The 22765-nt window shown below is 41.6% G+C and overlaps 2 protein-coding genes across 2 annotated transcripts in view; one reads left to right on the forward strand and one right to left on the reverse strand.

Moving 5' to 3' along the window:
- On the forward strand, window positions 1-21439 carry ATAD5 (ATPase family AAA domain containing 5). Its single transcript, XM_075579911.1, has 23 exons — window positions 1-353; window positions 1791-3511; window positions 4613-4697; window positions 5252-5398; window positions 5986-6124; window positions 6461-6524; window positions 7028-7206; window positions 7632-7789; window positions 8299-8455; window positions 9004-9384; window positions 10168-10264; window positions 10352-10431; window positions 10669-10811; window positions 10907-11057; window positions 11160-11330; window positions 11858-11994; window positions 12347-12440; window positions 13012-13076; window positions 13173-13353; window positions 16879-17060; window positions 17369-18204; window positions 18721-18879; window positions 19139-21439. Exons 1-23 carry the CDS (start codon window positions 303-305, stop codon window positions 19215-19217), a joined length of 5457 nt encoding a protein of 1818 aa, XP_075436026.1. The 5' UTR covers window positions 1-302; the 3' UTR covers window positions 19218-21439.
- The window catches only part of TEFM (transcription elongation factor, mitochondrial), an 8492-nt gene continuing 6484 nt past the window's right edge, over window positions 20758-22765 (reverse strand). The window contains exon 4 of the mRNA XM_075579912.1: window positions 20758-22617. Within this exon, the coding sequence (XP_075436027.1) occupies window positions 22192-22617 (426 nt within the window). The 3' untranslated portion in view covers window positions 20758-22191. The remainder of the gene's footprint in view (window positions 22618-22765) is intronic.

Here is a 22765-nt window from a genome sequence, read left to right on the forward strand (position 1 = left end):
CTTGTCACGTGACGCGCCTCTCGCGCGAGTTCCGCTCCCCTCCAGCCGGGGGAAGGCGGGAAATTTCATTCCGTAACCCGTGAGGTAACCGGGGGAGGGAAAGAGCGGCGGACCGGTCCGTGTCCTCTGGGCCTCAGGGTTATCGCCGTTAAACGGCTTAGGGTCCCACCTCGGGGCGTGGTTACCCCTTCCCCACCCCCCCCCCTTGACCGCTTTCCCGCCGCAGCAATGGGCAGCTCCCTCTGAGGTAACCTCTCACCCCCCATATACCGCTCGGGCCCCCTCGCTACTCCGTGGGGGCGATGGTCGGTATACTCGCTATGTCTACGTCTTTGGAGGGCTACAATGTCCAGGTAAGTGGAGAGACCTCTTTATTACGGCTGTTTGGGAATAGATACAATAGATTGTAAGCTCTTCGGGACAGTGATTCCCTTATCTAATGTTTAAAGCGCGTAGGTCTCATTATTCTCATTATTTCTGTGTATTACTGCTGTGAAGCGCTACGCAGGTGAATGCAGCTTTACAAATATATATATATATATATATTACACTTTGTGTGTCTGTCTATATCTATCTAATAGAAAGATCACTTGTGAGCACATTCACATGTCTTAGGCCGCGCTTATAGTGCCGGCGTCGCGACGCGTGACGTCACCCGTCGCTGCAAGCGAAAGTTGTATTTCGCTGTGCGGCGGCGTCGCGGGAGATCAGGCTGCTGATTGGTTCAGGGGCTGTCACATGAGGCGACAGCCCCATAAAAATCAATTATTTACGGCTACCAAAAATTGCGTCGCTTTGTCGCCGTCGCGCTTACATCGACGACAATGCATTTGTTTTCGGGTGACGTCGCAGGCACTGTAGACGTGGCCTTAGACAGGTCTGCAACCCGCAACCCTGCTTTTAACCATTATCACCTAGCACAGGGGTGTGCGAACAGGAGGGGGGCGCGCGGGATTTTCTTGGGGGGGGTGCGGCGGTTGCAGCGGCCCCACGCTCTTCCCCGAGGCATTTAAGTTAAATGCTGGGTGTCCGCGAGTCCTCTACAACCTCAATTTACCGGGCTTCTGTAGCCTTCTGGCTGCGTTGCCATGGCATCAAATGATGCTGCGGGGTCATGTGACGTCACGTGATCTGCAGTGTCATTTGATGCCGGGTCATAGAGAAGGGAGGGAGGGGGGGAGGGGGGTGCAGCTCCCAAACTTTGCGCACCCCTGACCTAGCATACAGTGCTTCCACTGAATCCAGGGATTCTGGGAAATGACATGCAAATGAGCACACAGTGCTACCTTTTGCTTTAAATCCATTATAACATGGAACACTTAAGCCATATGCTCGCTGTTTTAAACACAGCTTGGGATCACATGCAAAGCCAGTAAACCCACTCAGACAGCTGTTTATATATAGATATACAGGCAGTCCTCGGTTATCCAACAGAATCCGTTCTGGAAGTAGCGTTGGATAGTGAAAATCAGATGATGTTGCAGCTTCCTATTGGCCACGTGAGATTTGAACGTCCATTTTGTTTCTCGTGGACGCCACTTAAACATCATTACATTCATTGCTAAGTATATCTGGAACCAGGGGTCACCGGGGCTGATAATAGTGCAGTTCAGCTCCCAGGAATCCCCGGTTTCAATCCTGTGTTACACAAAATATATATTTTAAATGATTTAGTTACTGACTGTTCTTATGATTTTATTCCTGTTATTTCCATTTTGTTTCTCTTTGCTGCACATGACAATGGATGTGTTTTTGTAATTTGCTCATTACTCTTGCTTGTTGTTTTGTAGCCTTGCAAGAAACCACGGAAAGAGGAAGACCCTCCTATCAAAACAATAGCTAATTATTGCTCGCCTACTGTGAAGGTGTTTTCGCCTCCCAGATCTAACAACATTGCTGACTATTTTAAAAGGACTCCTACATGTGAGAAGGAACGTACTCCGTGCGCTAATAAAGAAAGTTCTCATCGTCATCGGACAGAAACGATTAGCAGCAACCAAAGCCCTGTAACTCCAGTGACAGGCTCTTCAAGAGCAACCGGCAAACGTTCAAAGCGGGCAAAAAGGATTAACTTAAGTAGGCGACTGAGCGATCTAAAGCCAGAAAGTAAATCTGACATTGCTAGTGGAGATGACGAAATTGAACTTCCTGACACTGAGAGTGTTTGTGGGAACACTGGCTTTATGGGCAGTGACACTGCCGCTTTACTTGCGGAAATATGCAGCAAGGCAGAGGATCTAGATGAAAACGAATCAGAAACATCCACACCCAATGCTACCATGTGCAAAAATGTGCGAAGGAAAGCCCGTTCGTATAAAGATAAAAACGATTGCTCAAAGTCAAGAAAAAGGAAGCATGATAGAGATGAACAGGTGCAACCAAATGTCACATTGGAAAAACAGGAAAATGAAGCCCTTGCAGAGAAACTTTCAATCATGTCTAGTACTACGTTGGAAAGAAAGAGTACAATTAGTGATTCAAGCCTCGAAGTTAATGTAGATGAAAATGACGATGTAGTAACTGTGTCATTTGAGGATTTTTTAAGAAGTCAGACCGCAAAGGACCCAGACCCAACATCTGATTACACAGACCTCACACAAGACTGTTCAATTACAAGTGACGAACATGGTGGCAATGCCAATTCTACGGGGCTGGAGAACAGTGAAACTGCCCAGAAGCCGTCACTGAAGACGGTGACCGTTCATGCGCAAGTTCATTTGTCTCCTCCACTGCACACTTCTCGTTTACAACAGAATAAGGCACAGAAGATTGCAGCAATCTTTATGAAGAAAAAAGATTGCGAAGTGGAAAAGGCGATTCGTCCACCTACCTCTGAGCGTGAAAAAACTGATCAAGTGATTCAGAAGAGAAAGTCAAATGTGGTCATATCGGAAGAGGAGTTGGAATTAGCCGTGCTTGACGTTGAAAATATTGAACCCGTTAAACAAAAGTGCACTGTGGAGGAAAGACAGCAGTTCATGAAAGCTTTCAAACAACCGGTGGAGGCGGCGAAAAGCGGAGAGCGGAAAAGTCTTGGGAAACAGAAGGATTCAAATGAAAAATCGACCAAAGAAGGGGCTGGAGATGATGGCCACTGTAAGACTAATGTTGAAGGTGAAAGGGCGTCGCTGGAAATAACAAACAATGAAGCCGGTCGGGTAAATAACAAGGAAGGTAAACTGGTAAAACCTAAAAGGTTGAAGAAAGTCAACAAAAATACAGAATCAAACACTGCAGGATTGGTGTCAAATAATGGGGGGAAAGCGAAAAAAACTAAAAAGGCAAACGCCAACTTAGTTGCGGTGACAGAATCGCCAGTTGGTGAGAGTAGTTCCAGTTTAAGGAGGAGTTCAAGGCACCAGAAATCTGAACTATCGCCAGTGAAAGGAGTTCCTGAGGCTCCTGAAGGTCCAATACTAATCTCAACACCAAAAGTGAAAACTTGCCGAAAAGATGACCATTACAAGTCTGAAGTAATAACTATAGCTTCTGAAACGGAGAGTCCAATTAGGTATAGCATTTTTATAAGTATTTCCAATATGCCTGAAAAATATTTGCATGTACAGTCCTATAATAACAGTGTGCAGTGCAGAGCTCAACTAGTTCTCCAAAGGGTCCGTTTAGGGATAAAGGGGCCAAAGGCTTATTGTAACATCATTTTAAATGCATTTAAACTGGGGTGGAAATGTCTTGGGCGCCTGAAATGTCCTCTCTGGTGCCTGGGGGTTTGTAGTACTGAGTGATCTGTCAGTCACTGTGCCGCAGTGATACATGCTTGCAAGAGCTGCCAAAGTGCATTTGTCAAGAGCCATTGAAAAACTGGACTGTGTTTCTCGGCCGCCTTTTCACGTGGTGTCAACCTCCTCTCGTTCTCTTCCTTGTTTCTAATGGCATTGGGTCAGATCTATCTTGTCTAGAGTTGATTTTATAGGGAATGGATGTTTCAAACTGTATCGATGGCAGGGATGCAAATGCTTTTAATTGAAGATTTTCACTTTTTTAATGCTAAACCTGATTTAAATGTATTTTGCCAATGCCATACATGCGTTACTTTTTCTGGTTTTTATAACACGCACACGCACTCCAAAATTGGAGCCGAATCGTTGAGCTATTATATTTCACCTTTTATTACTTTTAATGCATGTCCTACTTTCTCTTCTCTCTCTTCTCTCTCTCTTCTCTCTCTCTTCTCTCTCTCTTCTCTCTCTCTTCTCTCTCTCTTCTCTCTCTCTTCTCTCTTCTCTTCTCTCTTCTCTCTCTCCTCTTCTCTCTTCTCTCTCTTCTCTCTCTTCTCTCTCTCTTCTCTCTCTCCTCTTCTCTCTTCTCTCTCTCTTCTCTCTCTTCTCTCTCTCTTCCCTCCCTCCCCTTCATCCATGGCGTCCCTGAAGCACCAGATTTTGTGAATAACCAATAAATTCTCAAACGTACATGTGCACACTTTTTGTACAGCTGAAAGGACTATTGCCAAGAATCACAGGAAGGGTTAGAGAACTAGTAGTTTAATACACTGAAGTGAAACAATACATCAGAATTACAAAGAATATTAAGTACTAAGATCTTATCCTAACATCATTTGTTAAATGTAATTAATTTGTCTTTGTTTCGTTGTTAGAATGAGGTTTACGCGGCTAAGTGCCAGACGCCGTGGGAAACCTTGCAGCTCTGAAATAGATGAATTTATTCCTAGAAGTATAAAGGTAACAGGCAAAGTTTGTTTATCCACGCTTGGTTTTTATAGCACCTTACACACCATAATAAATTCTTCTGTACAGTAAATACATGTTATCACAAAGATTAGTCTTTGGAGTGGAGAGAGAATCCGCGCTACTGCAGACGGCAAAAATTCAGGCAGATTCCGGTATGTGTAGAAGAACTGTTTTTCTTCCGACATCACACACGCAGAGATCCCACGCTACACCTCAGCCTCCCCCTCAACGCGTTTCACGCTATGGAACAGCGCTTTGTCTTGGAGTGGGGAGGTGAGATCTGAACCAAACATTTGAATAAAAAGATTAGTCTTTGGCCTATTTGCTAATCCATCAAGTGTCCATATTGTGCATTAGTTAGGTTTGTGTTCAAAATATAGTGAGCAAAGAAGGGGGGGAGGGGGGAGCCTTTGAGTACTGTGTTTTATTTTTTGCAAACTATCTTTTGCAAATCACTTTCTCAATAACAAGTCAATAGGACACTAGTTGTTAAGCAGTTCTATATAATCTGTATTTCATGAACATATGTAACATTGTTTCTCTAGCTTACTGGTAGCGCCAAGAAAATAATTAAGGCAAAGAAGCTTCTTGAGAAAGCGAAGGCTATACAGCAAAGCATTGCCAAGACTGAAGCCCCGAGGAGGCGTTCATGTAGGTGGCGCACTCTATCTGAAAGGAAACATGCCTCAGAGGTAAGTAAGTTATGGTACATTTGTATTGTTATAAGTTTCCTCTCCGCTTTTTATTCTTATCCATTGCTGGAGGATTGTTTTCTTGGCAGCCATTGCCATAATCTGTCTAAATCTATTGGAAGCCTTTGTCTTTGTCACCTCCCCGTCCCCTCCGTTTGTTCTCTATGTAGTTGAAGATCGCGTATTCTTTGGTCAGATGGATCTTTGTGTAGTAAGTTTTTGGTAAAAATTTGCTTGCGCCCCCCTCACCTTGTATCCAACATGAACGTGCTCACTTGTGTGCTGTTTGTGACGTGGTATATTGGGACGGATTTTGGGGAAATGCTAACTCATTTGAGGGACCTTTGTGAAGGTGAAGTGGGGCAGCTTGCGAGTTGAGTATTAACCCTTGTCCGGTAGAGGAGAGATTGTCCATTTGAGGGACCTCCTGCGGAGGTGAAAAGTGGAAGCGCTTACAAGCATGAGTATTAACCCATGTCCCCTATGCAGGTCGCGACTGACAATTTCATTAAGAACTGATGTCACATCATCCCAAAATCATTATGGAGTGTTTTTTATTTTTTTAACCAATCTTGTTTTCTTTGCAGGATTCCATTATTGTAATAGACAATACCAATAAAACTCCCAAAGATGCTCATAAAATGCGAAAGAAAACCAATCTACGGAGCTTAAATGATGTATTGGGAAAGAACATTCAAATGATAAAGCTTTCTAATACCCCCTCTGGTAAGAACCTTTTTTTTTTTCTTTTTTTGTATGCCCTTGTTTTTTGGTCATCTTGGTTATTTTGCAATATGTTGAAGGATAGTGTTAATGTTTAAATGTAACAGTTAATTTCCCTATGAAATGCAGAACAAAATACTCTGTGGATTGTATTGTTAACCATGGTGTATTATTAATGGGTGTAAACTATATACGGTTTTATATTACAGTATTTGGACCCATTGTGTGTGTGTATTATGTATATGCTATACAATAAATGGTTTGCTCGAGTTACCTAGTCTTTACAATAACTCAACAGCATGATACAGTGACGGCTAATAGATTTATTATCTCTAATAGAACAAATCAAAGGTTCTGGAAAGAGAAGGAAAAATGCTCCAATCACAATCACTGATGACAGTAGGTGAGCAAAATAATCATTTATGCGTTATGGTACCCATTGTATGTTTAAGTATGGATAGTTTAGCAGCTGTGTATAATACTGTAGTATCTGTTTACAATGGCAAATATTTAATTCCCTATTTCTTACATCCTACATTGATATTAACTGATCATTCCTGTTTTATGCTGAACTAATCAACTAAAGTAAGAAACGTCAACAATAAAAATCTATTTCCATTTAAAGAGGTTTTGTGAAGTGTGTATAAATGATCAACACGCTTGTCTAACCTAATTTTAAAAATAGTCACGAGCTGTATTGGATCTGAACTTTTTTTTTTTTATATCTCCTCATCGTAGCTGTACTTTGCTCAGTATTGAAGTTGTGAGAATTTGAGTATACTCATTGTTTTTAAATATAACATGATTTAGTAAATCTAGTTTGAAGGCTAATTCAACAAATGGAAATACATAAAAGCCAACAAAGTCACATCTGTATATATTTTTTTTTTTTTATTCTTGTTTTAGCCCAGAGGTGTCCGAAAATTCCCAAGATGATGAAGAGTTTAAAGCAAAGCGTGAATTTCTTATGAGTGGTTTACCTGATACGTTAAAGAGACACATTGCAAAAACAACCGCACTTATGGAAGCATATTCTATAACCAGCTCTTCCTTCCAGAATGTGGTCCATGTACAACAGAGAGACGGTGAGCATTTTGTTCCAGTAATGTCAAAATAATTTTCTGAGAGCTCTCCAAATTCTGGGTTTTTAGTCTTTAATCTGATCTCTGGCACTGTCCGATTGAGTCTCTTGATGCAGAGCAGGTAGCCACACATGCAGAGTGCTACTTTAATTTGTCTAAAGTAATGCATTGTGAGCTACCAATGTAAACATTTCTGTAGTGCTATGCACAATGTATTGTCCTTTCTTCGTATAAACTCTGCTAAGCGTGTGTGCCATAATAAATGGTCAAACCCTTCTTTTGTTTAGTGTAAATAGCCTGTTTAAAATGTCACATTTGGGCATTGTAGACCTGATTATATTTTTGTAGCTTTTGGCTGGGGGGGATTGCTGTTTTACAATATACCAAGTACATATGTAAAAATAACTATTTACATTCTGCTCCTACAGGTTGCCTTATGTGGAATCTGTCAATGCCATCTTGTCCACTTTTAACTAAACTTCGCCATGTGAACATTACCGTGGCTGATGTCACAAAGCTCGCCCTTTCTCTTGGCGAGTTTACCTGTGCAGGGACACAACCTACCTTGCAACTTGATGCATGTTCGGTTAGTATATTTCAATTTTAAGATAAATGGGTGTTGTAGAGGAGCAGCATGATGACGACAAAGCGGTTATCAGAACAATTTAAAATGTGAAAAACATTAGAGACTTAAGTCTGACTTAAGTTCCTTAAATCATATGCTGCCGCTTCTTGTGCAGGCAATAGAGGAGTTGATGGTATGCCTTCGCTCGACTAGCAAAGCTATCACAGATGGTACCCGCAGTCATCCAATAGGAAGACGCAATGTCATCCCTCCGATGCCTTTGCGACTTCCTATAGGTTCACAAGACCACGTGCTTTTGCAGCCATTTTTATTTCCCTGGTTGGGAACAGACGCATAAATAAAGCACATCAGGACCTGAGGATCTTACCCTTGGTTTAAATTATGAAAGAAATCAATATGCAAAAGGAGGTGGGATTGCTACTTTAAAGTTGCAGTAATCTAATCTTGTTTACAGCGTTCTGATTCAAGCACAAAAACGGTTTTACTAACGTAAATATTCTATATTTCAGATGAATGGAAGAAGACCTGTGTTTTCGGCAGCAGTTCAAAACTATCTCTTAGAAGAAATTCGATCCAGTAATCCTCAGTTTCCCGTAAGAAGATTTTTCAAGCAGTTCCTTAAAAAACAATGTGATCAACATGGACTTCCAGAAACACACACACAAGGTTTGTTATGTTCCTTATGCTTTTATAAACCATGTATATTGTACTCCACACAAAGAAAAGGTTAACAAAAAAAGAAAAGGTAGGTGCAATCGGACTGATTGCGAGTCCATGTGCATTCTAATTAAATGCTCAAAAGGGTTCTCTTATTGCAAACCATTTCACAAAAGATAATTGAGGACAAAATTTACATTCTTGCATCGAGGGGATCCTTGTTGGGTTATAGAAAGGAGAATGTTTCGGGTCACCAATGTGGATCCTTAATCAGCAGGGGAATTATTTAAAATCCGGATGGGTTTGCAATAAAAACCCTTTTGATCATTTAATTAGAATGCATATTGACTCTTCCTTTCCCTGTGCATTATAAACGCAGTAACTATAATTATGCAAAAGTCTCATGCTGATAATTGTTTTCGTTATAGGACGTTTACTCAAGGCGTTTGATCAGTACTTGGCCATGACGTGTAAACTTGGTGTACTTATGGTCAATTTACCAATTTCCTATTAAATAGACTGCTTTGTGCCAATGACATGGTTTCATTCTTTGACAGGTGCGCCGTCTTTAGAAAAATCAAACAAAATCACAGATGGCAATGAAGAAAATATTACGCAAGTGGCCGTCTGTGACATTGCAGAGACTGAAAATAAAACGAAAAGGAAGCGAAAAGCTTCTCCTGATGTGACGTCTAAAAAAAGAAAACCTGCCAGCAAAGCCGGATCCCAAAAAGAGCCATGCGGTTCGAAGCCACCACCTAGAGACTATGAGGGTGACCGTGCTCATGGGACAAGGCCACAAGCTTCCACCAGGGGGCAGCTTTCTAGAGCAGCACGAAAAAATCAGAAGTGTGCAGAAAGCGAACCACCTCCAGACCCCGATGTTGTAGTAATCGATGAAGACCAGAAAACTGCTTCACCAGTTGCTACTGTCTCTGGTAATTGCAATGACCTCCTTGTTTCAGTTGGTATTCAAGCAAGACGAGGGAAGGCTTTGGTTTTTTTTTCTTATGCACTAGTTCGGGGTGCTAAAGTCCCCCTCTCCCCAAACAGATCAGGCTCTCAGGATGTCCCTGTTTCAGAACACGTGGCTCAATCAATCCCTGCTTCTCACAGGTGGCTCAATCAGGCTTTCTTCGACTGAGCCACTGATTAAGCCACTTGTGCTGAAGCAGGGATATCCCGAAAACCTGACATGTTGGGAGGGCTTGAGTTGAGCCCTCCCTCCCGAACCCCCCTCCGCCCCCCCCCCCCCCCCCCCGCACTAGTTAACTTTTTTTTTTTTACTGGTGTCTCAACACGGTAATCTGGGCCGCTGTGGCAGTAAAGATATGTACTGGTCTTTTTGTTTTATAACCTGTAGTATTGATGAAGTTTTATACCAATTTCAGTCGTTTTGTAAAGCTAAATTAGCTTGAAATTTATGCTTGAAGATTTTGTTCTGTTTGACTAATTATTTCTTACCAGTTAGTTAGATATATGAAGTCTGCAGAAACAGGGTCTTTCTGTTCAAACATCATTTGTAACAAACCGGATCTGTAATGTTGGTCAGTTGCAGCTGTTTAGTTCTGTTTTTAAATAAAGCCCCCCATAAGTCCAGCTTTTAAAGTAATTATACATTAATTTCCCTTTGATGGTAATATTAGAACTGAGTACTGTTGGAAATGAGAACCGTCCTGTGAGATCACATAATTAAATTGTGATTATATCCTCTGCATTAGATTTGGTTGGTGAAGATGTCCTGTGGACAGAAAAGTATCACCCTCAGAATTCCAGTGAACTGATAGGAAATTCCAATGCAATAAAACGGTTACACAGGTAAACACTGCATTATTTGTGTAGCCGATCACTGCAGCAGTTTGGGGCTGTCCAATTTCATACCAATGTGTCTTCATTCTTCAATAGTTGGCTGAAAGAGTGGAAAATCAGAGCTGAAAAGGAAGAAACAAGAAATCAGATGCAAAAGACAGAAAAAGACAAACAAGGTATTTTCATATTGCATAGTGTGATGCACACTAATGCCTGAATGTAAATGTGTGGACATGTAATGATTATGCTGGTATGTACAGGCAGTCATTAGGGACAGTTTGTGGATCTTTTTTCTTACAGGCATATTAACTGAATACATATTTAATGGTAGTGATTGTATGAAGTTGTTGTCTTGCACAATTTTACTGGCTCTTCTACTGACTGCATGTCAATGTGTTTTATTTCATGCGTAGACACCTGGGACCACAGTGACTTCCATGATGAGAGCTCTGATAGTGAGGAGGAATTCCTGTGCAATACCGTTCTCATCACAGGCCCTCCAGGAGTGGGCAAGACTGCAGCTGTTTATGCTTGTGCCCAAGAGCTTGGTTTCAAGGTTTGTCTGTGTGTGTGTCTGTGTGTGTGTCTGTGTCTGTGTGTGTCTATCTGATTTCATGTTGTAAGGGTTGTTTCATAATGTACATCTCTTAGGTATTTGAAGTGAATGCATCTTGCCAGCGCAGTGGGAGGCAGATTCTAGCTCAGCTGAAAGAAGCTACACAATCTCACCAAGTGGATCAGCAGGGAGTTAACGCACACAAACCTTGTTTCTTTAGCAGTTACAGCGGGACGAAATCTCCAAGTAAGTATAGATGCGTTTTTAATTGTGTGTAGGTATTACAATGAGCCGGTATTTTAGAGGCGTTCGGCTGTTTAATTTACGGACTCCTTTTATTATTTGAAGGGAAATTAAACTCTCCCAGGAAAGTTGTTTCTTCACCAAGAAAACCTCCAGTCTCGCCCAGAGGATCAGGGCTTCGGAAAGGTCTGGCTCCCAAATCCTTGGCGAACTTTTTCAAAGTACCTGCGAAGCATAAAAGTGACGACAAAGCTAAACTTCAAGAAGTTACAAAAGGTATAAGTTCAGAGCTGAATTGTACAACCAATAGAACGCTTGTTTGTTACTGGAAAGCTGATGCTGCTTTTCCCCCCCCAGTCCCGTTTGTGAAAGGAATGATTGGTATGAGACGCAAATAATTTTTCTCTCGACGGTGTAATTTCCAACATTCAGTTGCAACGAATACAATGCCAAGTATTAACACTCCTGTCAATCAAGGACATTAACATGTGAATCTTTCATTAAGTATATACTAGGCCGCTGTTGAATGTACGGCTATAAAGTATAAGCCTGTTGGATTCAGTTGACTACATTGGCAGATTCTTATTTTTCTCGCCATGTAATGCATTAAAACAAAAATGCATTTAGTATAGAAAACTGAGCAGGCCGGCGTCCCTCCTACTATCAAACAAGCTGTTAAGAGGCAAATGTTTTAGTATTTTCTATAACCGGATCTACTACAGTAGTATATACAAACGAATATAGTTTAAAGTGTGTTTGTATTCATTTCTTGCAGTGATAATTACATATTTTTGTTTGTGCAGCTACCACCCAAATTGTAGCAGATGTGAAGGAGACAGAAAGTACAGTTATTAGAAATAAAACCCCAGCAGTGGAAAAAGGACAGAGAACAGATGAATCGCACAGAAAAACAGCAACATCACTTATTCTTTTTGAAGAGGTAAGTTTTATTTCATGGAATCTAATGGCCAGCTAAGTTTGTATATGTCTGTCTGCCACTGTGTAAACTGGTATATGGTTTAAAAAAACAAAAACCTGTCTGCAAATGTTCTAGTGGTTCTACAGAATGTTACTTTGTTGCAAGTTGTGATACATTAGTGGGCACTGACACAAAGATAAATCATAACATTTTAATCTGGATGTTTGTGTGAAATGTAGACAATTGCCCAATATGAGGGAAACTTAAAGTTGGAATATATTTAGTGGGAAAATGCAGAATTGGTTTGTAAGCAGTAGACGTTTATATTAAAACCAGGCAGTCGTTTTTTTGAAGTCTCTCGTTTGATTTATAGGTTGATGTCATATTTGATGACGATTTTGGATTTTTAAGCGCAATCAAGACTTTCATGACCACTACAAAGAGACCTGTAATTCTTACTACAAGTGGTAAGTGACAAATGTATCGGTTCCATGCAGCTGAATTGATATGCATGAAAACCCCTCGCAATGTTTGTACATTGGTTCATTCAACAAATCTGCTTTATTGCTTCTGTTCAAAAGGCTCGACCAGTGAAAGCCAATGTGTGTAGTTGTGGATCTAAAAAGTTACTATAACGTAGTTAAATAGCAGCAGATTAAACCATGATGCTATAGTTTGCCGTTTCCTCCCCCACAAAGAAAGTAAACAAACTACACGGCTTTGCCCCTTATAGTCCAAGCTGATTATTCCTCCTCCTTGGATGTAAGTGCAAAACCGTTCCGTGGATAGGGACATTTTTAATGTGTACTAATATTTTTTTTTTTAAGTATGTAATTGCGAAGTACAATTTTCTTGTAGCTGGACTATCCTCCGGTTCAGCAGAGCACCCAGGCTTTATTGAAACGTTATTTGCCAAGCTCACTGCCTGTTGGCGTGATGCTGAATTGTGCAGTGAGGCCTGACCCGATCCGGTGTCGCTCGCATGAACCTTACCTTGCATATTCGGTTAAATGTTACGTGCCCTCTTTCCTTCTCTAGATCCAACATTTGGTTTGATGTTTGATGGTACCTTTGAAAAAATTAATTTCAAGACCCCTTCTATTGTAAGTACTGTATGCCAAATGTTAAAGTACTAAAGATGTGTGTAAGTATTGTAATTAAACTGTGAGCCTTTGCTAATTCCCTTGTGCTTATTTCAGGTAAATGTTGCAAGCTATCTTCAAGTGCTCTGTTTGGCCAACAATCTAAGAACTGACATAAAAGATTTTGCCACGTTTTTGACCACAAATAACTGTGACATAAGGCAAAGTGTTCTTCATTTGCAATTCTGGGTTAGAAGCGGTGGAGGAAGCATGAAAGAAAAGCCGCTGTCAATATGTGGTAAGAGAATAAGATGTGTGTCTCACTGCATGGTGGGAAAACGTCCTCTTGGGGATTGCTTAATTAAACCCCCTTTTAATTTCAACTGGTTTTGGCACCTCTCTGTTCCTGAGATACTTACGGTCTTCAGGGGATTTATAGAGGCTTTAAATGACCGACCAATAGGAAGCTGCAACTTCCTATTGACCTGAGATTTGGGAGCCATTTTGTTTCCTTTGGAGGGAGATTGAAACCTGGTAAATTCAAAGCAAAGTCTTTCGGGAACAGATATGGGGGGGGGGGGTGGGGGCTAAAAATAGATACCCATACTGTAAAATTAAATATAGAAAGTTAGTGCGATTGCGTTTTTATTTATATATTTGTTAGATTTACGTTTTTATTGGAATTTTCACATGGGTTCAGCTGAGGGTTACCTGCTTGGGAGAGCCAGGGCTGCCAAACACTTTGGAAGTTTTTACAAGTGTAGTTTAGAAAACTGGTCCATTTCTTCATTTGGCAGAGAAACCGAAGCTTAGTCCAAATGCTCAGCAGGATTGGTATTTTATCTTGTTTCCAACTCCCAACAATCTTGCATCTAGTGCCTGGGTGCTCTACCAGTTTATTTGCCACTCGCGATAGACTGTGCATGGGCTTATTTAGGAGGATCCATGGGTCTAGTAGTGAAATATCCATATTTAGAATTAGTTGAAGCCAGTTTCGTACAAGGCGCCCGAAATTCGAGGGCACGTCCACCACATGTGGAGGAAGGACAAAGGGGGCAGTATCCCGGAACGTACAGGCATACCCCGCATTAACGTACGCAATGGGACCGGAGCATGTATGTAAAGCGAAAATGTACTTAAAGTGAAGCACTCCCTTTTCCCCACTTATCGATGCATGTACTGTACTGCAATCGTCACATACGTGCATAACTGATGTAAATAACGCATGTGTAACAGGCTCAATAGTCTCCCCGCTTGCGCACAACTTCGGTACAGGTAGGGAGCCGGTATTGCTGTTCAGGACGTGCTGACAGGCGCATGCGTGAGCTACTGTTTGCCTATTGGGCGATATGTACTTACTCGCGAGTGTACTTAAAGTGAGTGTCCTTAAACCGGAGTATGCATGTATTTGGATATGGCTAGCAAGGTTTTATACCATCACATCATAACTTTGTGTGTTCCTTTAACTGTTGTGCATATGGAGCCACTGGGCCATAGCATTAAAGATGTCATCCCAATCATCGGTTTCCAATTCCTCTCCTAAGTCTTTCTCCCATAGCCCAATAAATTTGAGGTTGCCCTTGCCATTGAATCCGGGAGGGAAAAGCAACCAAACAGCCTTGAAGTTAGGTTAGGCCTCTGTCTCTAGGCAAATATTTTCTAACTCCGATTCAGAGCTTGTGGTGTTGGTCTTTGTATGAAATGCTCTGATTTTGGAGGAAACTAAACACCCCTGGATGGAATACCCTTCTCTTACCAATTGGTGAAATTGTGTGATCTTGTTGTCCGAGCTTATGTCTCTTAATCTGAAAATATTGGCTTTATTCCAGTTTGTGAATGCCTGCTTGTTTAGGCCCGTAGGAAAATCTGGGTTCTCAAATAGGCTGTCCATAGGGAATTTCTAACCATAACTTTGTATTTAAATTCTCGTTTGTCAAACAACTTGGAGTGAAAAATAGTCCGGAGCAGTTTTTGGTTAGGTAGTCTAACCCTCGGCGGGAGCCAGAGTAGCTTGTCTGTCTCTCTGAGATGATCTGAATTTATAAAAGGGATGGGGAGGAAAAAGTAAAGTAAGAAGGGAAGCCAATTCATTTTAACAGATTGGATTCTACCTTTCCACGAGAGATTAAATTTAGTCCAAGTTTGGAGGTCAGCTGAGACAGACTTCAGTATTCAAGGGTAATTGGCTTTTATATAGGAAGGTGCAGTCCTTTATGTATACTCCCATGTATCTTATTGCCATTTAAAATCAAAATTCAGTTCAATTAGCTTAGTTTTTTTTAAGGTTGATATTGAGAGCTTCGGACTAAATATTATTAATTTTGAAGCCTGAGTTTATTCAAGTGAGCAAGATCATTAAATAAATTGGAAAGGGAGGTCTAAAGATTTGTATGAATGCCATCAGCAAAAAGTGCCAGTTTATCTTGGTCTCCAGCTGGAAGACCTGAGATATTTACATTGCCCTAAATATGGTCCCCCCAGCGGCAGCATACAAAGGACATATATAAGGGGGGAAAGAGGGCATCCCTGACGAGTGCCACTCTGTCTGGATTGACGGAATGGCCCGGCAAGTCACCTTGGCTTTGGGGTCGTTGTTCGAAAATAACATTGCTTTGAGAAATGTGCCATTGAATCCAAATGCTTTCAGGGTTTCATGCATATAGACCCAATCTGTATGGTCGAAAGCCATTTCTGCGTCGGCTGAGCAATATTGAGGGGGTGTCTGTTCTTTTGAGCAAGGGCTGTCAGGCCTATGGATACGCCTCATGTCCGCAGCTTGTCTCCCCGGGATGAACCCCACCTGGTCTGTGTGAATAAGGGATGGACGGACTGATAGAAGTGGGGGGGGGGGGGGGCCAGGCCCAATCTCAGCAAGGCCGGGCCCTCGTCTGGGTGTGTTAGGGAGAAAACATTCCCCTCAGATAACCGTTAGTCTGAACGGGTAGGCCCAATGGTATTTAATGTTGGCAGATTGCAAACTCACTGCCATCTCTCTTAATTTCAACTGCGGTTAACGTGGTCGATGAGATCTGCGAAGACTTGAAGGGGGATATTTATTGTCAAAGGCTATCTCTCCCGTGCCTATAGCTATGGTGCTGATGGTTTCTTTGATCTGTAAGTAATGGAACCTTGCCACCACATCTCACGGCTAATCGCATGGCTGGGGTTTTGTTCTTGGAGCCCTTTGACACTTGTCTAGTGACGGGATATGGAGATATCTCTTCGTCTCCCACACCCCATTATCGGGCAGGAGTTTGAAGTTTCTGTATAGATCACTTCTGTCCTTTTCTTAGTGTTAGGTTGAGCTTCTGATTCTGAGTACGATTGAGGGTTGGATGGAAGAGAATAGCTGTCGGCTGCATGCTTTTTGAAGAGGTCTAGCTCGCTTTGAGATTTTTGGTCCATTTTTGGAGGCATGCTACTACCCGGTTGTTTGTGGGTAGTTTGAAGGCAAGATTGCTGCTTTTAATACCAGAGAGTGCGGAGCTTGTGGTTTAGGCTGCCATCGTGGTTCACACTGCGCATGCTCCTCGGGGATTGCTGCTTTAATGGATTTGAATGTGGAATCTCTATAGCCAATGACTTTTTATTCATGGCAACTATTTTTCAGTCACCAGACTAAGCGGGTGCAACCGTGAGCAAGTTCCCCCCCCCCCCCCCTCTCATACACACAAGTTATGCTGTTTATTAATAATGCTCTCTGCTGTACATAGCAAACTTTCAATGTAATGTAACTGCAAACTTTCTTACACTCGTACTCCCACCTGTATTTATACATGAATCACGCTTACATGATGGACTGTGGGTACCTTTTCTGCCACAGGCAATCCTGAAAATGGAACAACCCGTGCCGATGGAACCAAGTATTTATCCAACCCCAACAAGGGTGATGTGAAAGAGCTGGATGTAAAGGAGCTCCCACAATGCAACACTGGCTGTGCTGAAAGTCTCCTGGGTCTTAAAAACATAATTTCACATGCTGAGGATTTGATTTCATTTGTAAAGGTAATTCTCAAACTGCCTCATGCGTATAACTTACAAATAGTAGATTTTGGTATAGCTTTCGAGAAGGTTTTGCTATAGAACCGGAACTGTGAAATGTAAAACCAATGATTTTAAACGGGGAATAAAGGGGAACTTTACATATTTGATCTTTTAGTCACTATTTTACAACGATGCCTGTGGTCCTTGCCTTTCCACTTATATATTTTCCCATTAAAACTCTGTGGAACATTTGCTATGGGTTTTATGCAACGCTTACTAGTGTCTCTGCATGCAATGTGTCCAGAGCTCACACTGATTTGTATTTCCAGTGTAAAATCACTCAACCAGAAGAATGGCACAAGATACTGCAGCTGCTTACAGAGTTTCAAATGAAGAATATACATTTAATATCCAGCAACCTAGAACTTCTGCTGCCATTACCAGTACGTATTCAAGAACCAAAGAATCCCTGTTCAACTGAAAATGCTGCTACCATCCCATTGGACCTCGGAAAGGAGGGGTCTGTTGATGGTCCATTAAAAGTGTCAGTACAGACTAAGCGCAGTAGAAAGCTGAATGTGCTTCTGAATGACAGCGATTTATTTGACTGTGACTCTACCTCTGCGGACGGATTCCTCACTTTGGCAAGTGCTAGCCCTGGCCAAAATCAGCATGAGCTTAAAAGTGACCCAGAAGTGGCCGACCAAGAAATAAACCAGATTTCACCACCGGCTTTCGAAAGACGGAAACTCACCCCGGCAGAGCAGAAGTCTTCTAAGCTAGTTTTCCGGTGCCTAGGCTCAATGGCCGAGTTTGCGGACAGCATGTCTTATTTAGATTGCTGCACTTATGCAGGAAACCGGGACCAAGCGGAGTTTGGCAAAAATGCAGACCATCACTGGACCGGAAGCCGGCTAAAAAATGGCCTTTGTGACGGGCTGCGGGTAGAAACCAGGGATTGGTGGAGCATGCAGAGCTGTGCTGAAGTTAAGGCCGTGATGGAAGCGCTCGCTTTCCAGAAGTGTTCTTCTAACATTGCAAAAGCCATGGACACTTCATTGGAGTTATGCAAAGTAGCTGGAAAAGACCCAACGGAGGAACTTACACTACATGTCCCTAAACACCGGGACGATGTGTCATTTGGCCAGTCCTCTACTTGTACAAGGTAAGCATTCTACCTATACTTTGTCATATTTAACCAGGGAGCAGCAAATTTATCTTCATGCAGAATACCTCCCGAGTTCTACTTTAGACCAAACAGAAAAAAGACCTTGTGTTAAACTACAGCAGCTATGAACGTGGGAGAAAACGCTGTTGTGAATGCTCGGAGCTGATTGTCCATATTTCAGGGATATGTACATTTCCCAATGTCTGCTTTTCACAAACCTATCGGTTAAATGGTAATGCCGGGGTTTATATCTGCAATGTCAAAAAATGGTGTCGGTCAAGGGTAGCTTTGGGAAATCTCTTTACAGAAGTAGCTAAAGTCTTCAAAACATGATACAGATGGATTTATAGAGATGGGAGGTTTGGGGGAAGTGACAAACACAGTCATTGAGATCCATCTTTTAACACACGACCTGGGTTGTGAAGATAAATATGTAGTTTCCTCTTAGGCTATATTTAGGAATTATTCTGGGTTACTCATTACAATTAAATGCCTACATTCTTTTCATTGCAGTATCACAGAGAAGAGGCTATCGGTCATGAAAACGGTGTTCTCTAACAAAGCCTTTGTATATTTGGGTACCCGACAAGCGAACGTGACAGACTATCTGCCTGCCCTTCGCAGTATTTGTAAGCTGGAGAAGCTGAAAGAGCAAGGGAAGACAAAAAGAAGGTAAACGCCCGTGCTAATTAAGAGCATTAAACTAGATTGGGTAACCCCCCGCCCCCCCTTTGCTTTCAGAGGGGCCAGCAAACCTAATGCAGGGAACAGCGTCGATGCCTGCACAGAAATGCAGTTTGCAGAGGTGCAGTCCTAATACACATTTAATTGTAACGCAGCATCAGCGGGAAATATTTCAGTTAAACTAGATCTGACTTTGCAAATGACGCCTTACAGCAAATCACATTTTTCTTTCACTTTTTCCCCACAGATATCTTCATTATTTCGATGGGATTCATCTGGAATTACCCAAAGCGACCATTAACAGTCTGGCAGCTGATTTTCCTTAAAGTGGCATACAAATATTATTCACATGGTGTTCGAGACTTCACACTACCGGACACTGTTCTCTCTATAGTGTCTTTGTCCTGTATATTTGTAAATTGAAATCCAAAATGGCGGCATACGTGGTTTCCCTACCCAAAACAGAACATGCAGAAGCATATTATATACAACGAGCTATGCTCTAATTCTAAACTCCTCAGAGAAGAGTCCACATGCTTTAATATTGCTCTTTGGCTTTTAAGGGACTGCAAATATTTGTTCCATTCATCTGGTTTCAGATTTAAGGCTTGGAAGATATTACTCCATTTGGTCTCTTCCTTGCGAAGAGCTGATACCACACAAGTCCTTGAATGTTTACGACTTCCAGTAGGAAAGAATTTTAATCTCCATTTTTCTAGTTCTGTGCAGTGGCGTAGCTAGACATGCGTGGGCCCCCGGGGCAAAAAGTCATGACTCTCCCGCCCCAGGTCCAAGGAGCTGGTATACGGCAGGCCTCCCGGCGTTATAGGATAAGCCGGTAGAAGAATCAGCACTTGAGGCAGAGCAGGACAGCATGAGGTGAGGAGAGCGCTCTAGCAGCAGACACCGGAAGAGAATTCCTTGTCAGAATGCTGGAGTGTGCTCCTCTCCTGCCTCAAGTGATGCTTCCTCTACCGGCTTAACCTTTAACGCTGCATACCATCTCCACCCGCCTGTCTCTTCAGGGAGGGAGCGGGCCCCTGGGTTTTGCCCGGGCTATAGCTACACCCCTGGTTCTGTGGCAGATGTTTGTTAGAAAATAGTGCTGTTTAGATTGGGTTTAAATGAAATGGCACACATTGCAATTTTGATGATGCACCCAATGTGTTTTTTTTCCCCTTTATAGGATGTGGATTTGGCTTTGTGCAAATAAGTTGCCAATTGCACTGTAGAGTCCTCTGTCACAATGAATAATAGTTTTAGGGCATAATATGCCCTGAAGCTAACCACATTTATTAACTGAAGACTCCCATCGGCCTCAATTGAAGTTTTGGCCTGATAACACCCCCTTTGGATTATACTGAATGTTAACCCTTTAGTGTACTAGCTGCACCTCAGTTTAATTTAATGTATAACCCCTTCGTTTATTATAAAGAACATTTTGTAGTAGAAAAGTGTGCATGTTTTTCAAAAACCCAGTAACTGGCTATCTTTGTAGAAGTGAATATAGACACTGGGCAAAGGTAAACTAGTTTAAGGATATTTTGTAAGTCTGTTCCTTAATCATGAATGTCAAAGGGTTTTCCAGTTTGTCATAAACTCAAGTTCTTACATCTCAGCAAGTGCAACACTAATTATAGTGATAACATTTAATTATTTTGTGGTCCATCATATGTAGGGGGAGAACTTCATAAAATTTATTTAGCTTAATGCATTAATGTGGTGCTTCTTTTCAGTAAGATATCTAGAACACTGTTCATTCACATGCACTCATTTTTATACAAATATTCTGCCTACAAATCTAAATGACTGTTTACAAAAATAAAGCAGCTTTTTTTTTTTTTTTTTTTTTGGGTCCTTTCCCCCCCCTCTCCCCTCCCCCTCAATTAGACATCTGTTTAATTTTGCGTTATTGGTTTGTGACAACTAAAATATTTTAAACCTACAATATTGTGCCTTTGATATTGAAACAACTGGCAACTGTTTATACTGGTTTTTTTTACCCCTCCATTTTGTACACCGTTTGTATGTGAGCCTGTGTATCCTTCTTTTTGACGGCATAGTAATTGTTTTATGAGCGTGTTGAAACTTTAACTGTAACATATCACATGAAATGCACTAGATGTATAGAACTGTACAGCTTTGTAAAGAATATTATCACTTCTACTTCATTTTGATTTCTATACAGAAATATTGTATATTTTTTACAGCCACAGAATTAATGTATCATACGACTGCATTTTTATGTAATTTTGTTAACTATTACTGTGGTATAATTAAAGGAGGTTTTAAATAAAGAGCTCCTCTTAATTACTATAAACTGCATGAAATGTTACTTGTGTTTTGGTATTTCTCCATTTCATAACACAAACTGCATTTCCATTCACATATTTTGAAATTAACACAACTTGACACTGTTGGGAACAACACAATCTGTCCCATATCTTTACTGCATTAAAGATTGAGTAGCACAATGTCCCTTTGCTATATCAAATGATGGCATTCATGTGTAACACCCTTCTTAACAGTTGCCTAGAACTGAAATTGAAAAGTCAGAGCACCCAGAATACAGGAGATGCTGGTTATGTAAAGGTATTTAATGCCTCATGTCTAAAATGGTAAATAATAAGACCTAAGTTAACTGCATCTTTTAAAGTAATGGACCAGCACGAAACTGCTTCCATCTCAATGGCACCCACTTCAAATAAACTAGTTCTAGAAAAGGCTGGTTGCGTGTGTGTGTGTAAGCACCTGAAAACATTTGTAATTCATTTAAGAAATGACTTCACATGCTCACCAGATCCCTAGCCTCACACTGATATAGTTCATGTGGCAAACGTTTTCATTGAATGCTACAAAGGGCACCTGGGTTCGAACAACTGCTCCATTTTAGGATGTAGCCTGAAATTAAAGGCTTAAGACATGTAAGTTCATAGTGTTTTAATAACCCTATTAGTGGTGGCTCATGTATTATAGGGGCTTTTGCTATAGCTTTCGTAGTACCCAGTTGCTGCGCTTCAGGTGTTAATCAGGATAACTTCCTGCTAAACACAACAATGGTCAAACTTCCACGTGACTGTTTACCATATACAGGCTGGTTAGTGGCAACCCTTAGTGATTCCATCAGTGGTTTCAACTTGAAAGTGATACCGACTAGTCCCTGTAAGAACACTAATTGCACATGAAAGCACGGACTAACACCTTAAGACTCAACCTTCCAGTATGAAAATTGTGGTTTGTGTCCTGTTGACATTACATAGCACACATTAAGCGTGAAGTGTATGACAACCAGAACAGATGCTAAAACACCACCAGTTCATAGAAAGCAATAGCCTGCAACAAAGCATCGGCCATCTCCTCATTTCTGTTGGGTCCTTTGGACTGGAGCAGGTTTCTGTAATGCACAACCATGTCCTGTGGGAAATGAATGCGAGGTTGCCTTTCGGTGACGGATTCCAAAATCAGTTTCTGTACGTGTTCCAGCCCGCTCGTTCGAGACGTCCCCACTATCAGGTCAAAGTGGCTTCCTACTGCGTTTCTAACCATAGACAGCACCTGATGGTGACCGCCCGCTGCATATTGTGCATCCAATAGCGTATACAGCATGGCTTCCACAGTACGCAGGTGTAATATCACTGGAAACAAATTGGTGTGCTGGATGGAGATTCCAGGTTTTTCCAGGACGTAAAAATCTGCTTTGGGAATATTGGAAACCGCTGAAGATATCTATTAAGAAGAAAAAAGTTTTAATTAAGCTGTGTCACTTTCACACGAATGTTCCTAAAGAAAAGGGAGGTAATGGAATCCTGCCCATGGCGACGATTTCATTTTCTGATTCTTTACTATTCATTTTTTCAGCGTGTAGGTTAGTCCA

Source organism: Ascaphus truei, chromosome 22 (genome assembly GCF_040206685.1).
Source record: "Ascaphus truei isolate aAscTru1 chromosome 22, aAscTru1.hap1, whole genome shotgun sequence".
Lineage (NCBI taxonomy): Eukaryota > Metazoa > Chordata > Amphibia > Anura > Ascaphidae > Ascaphus > Ascaphus truei.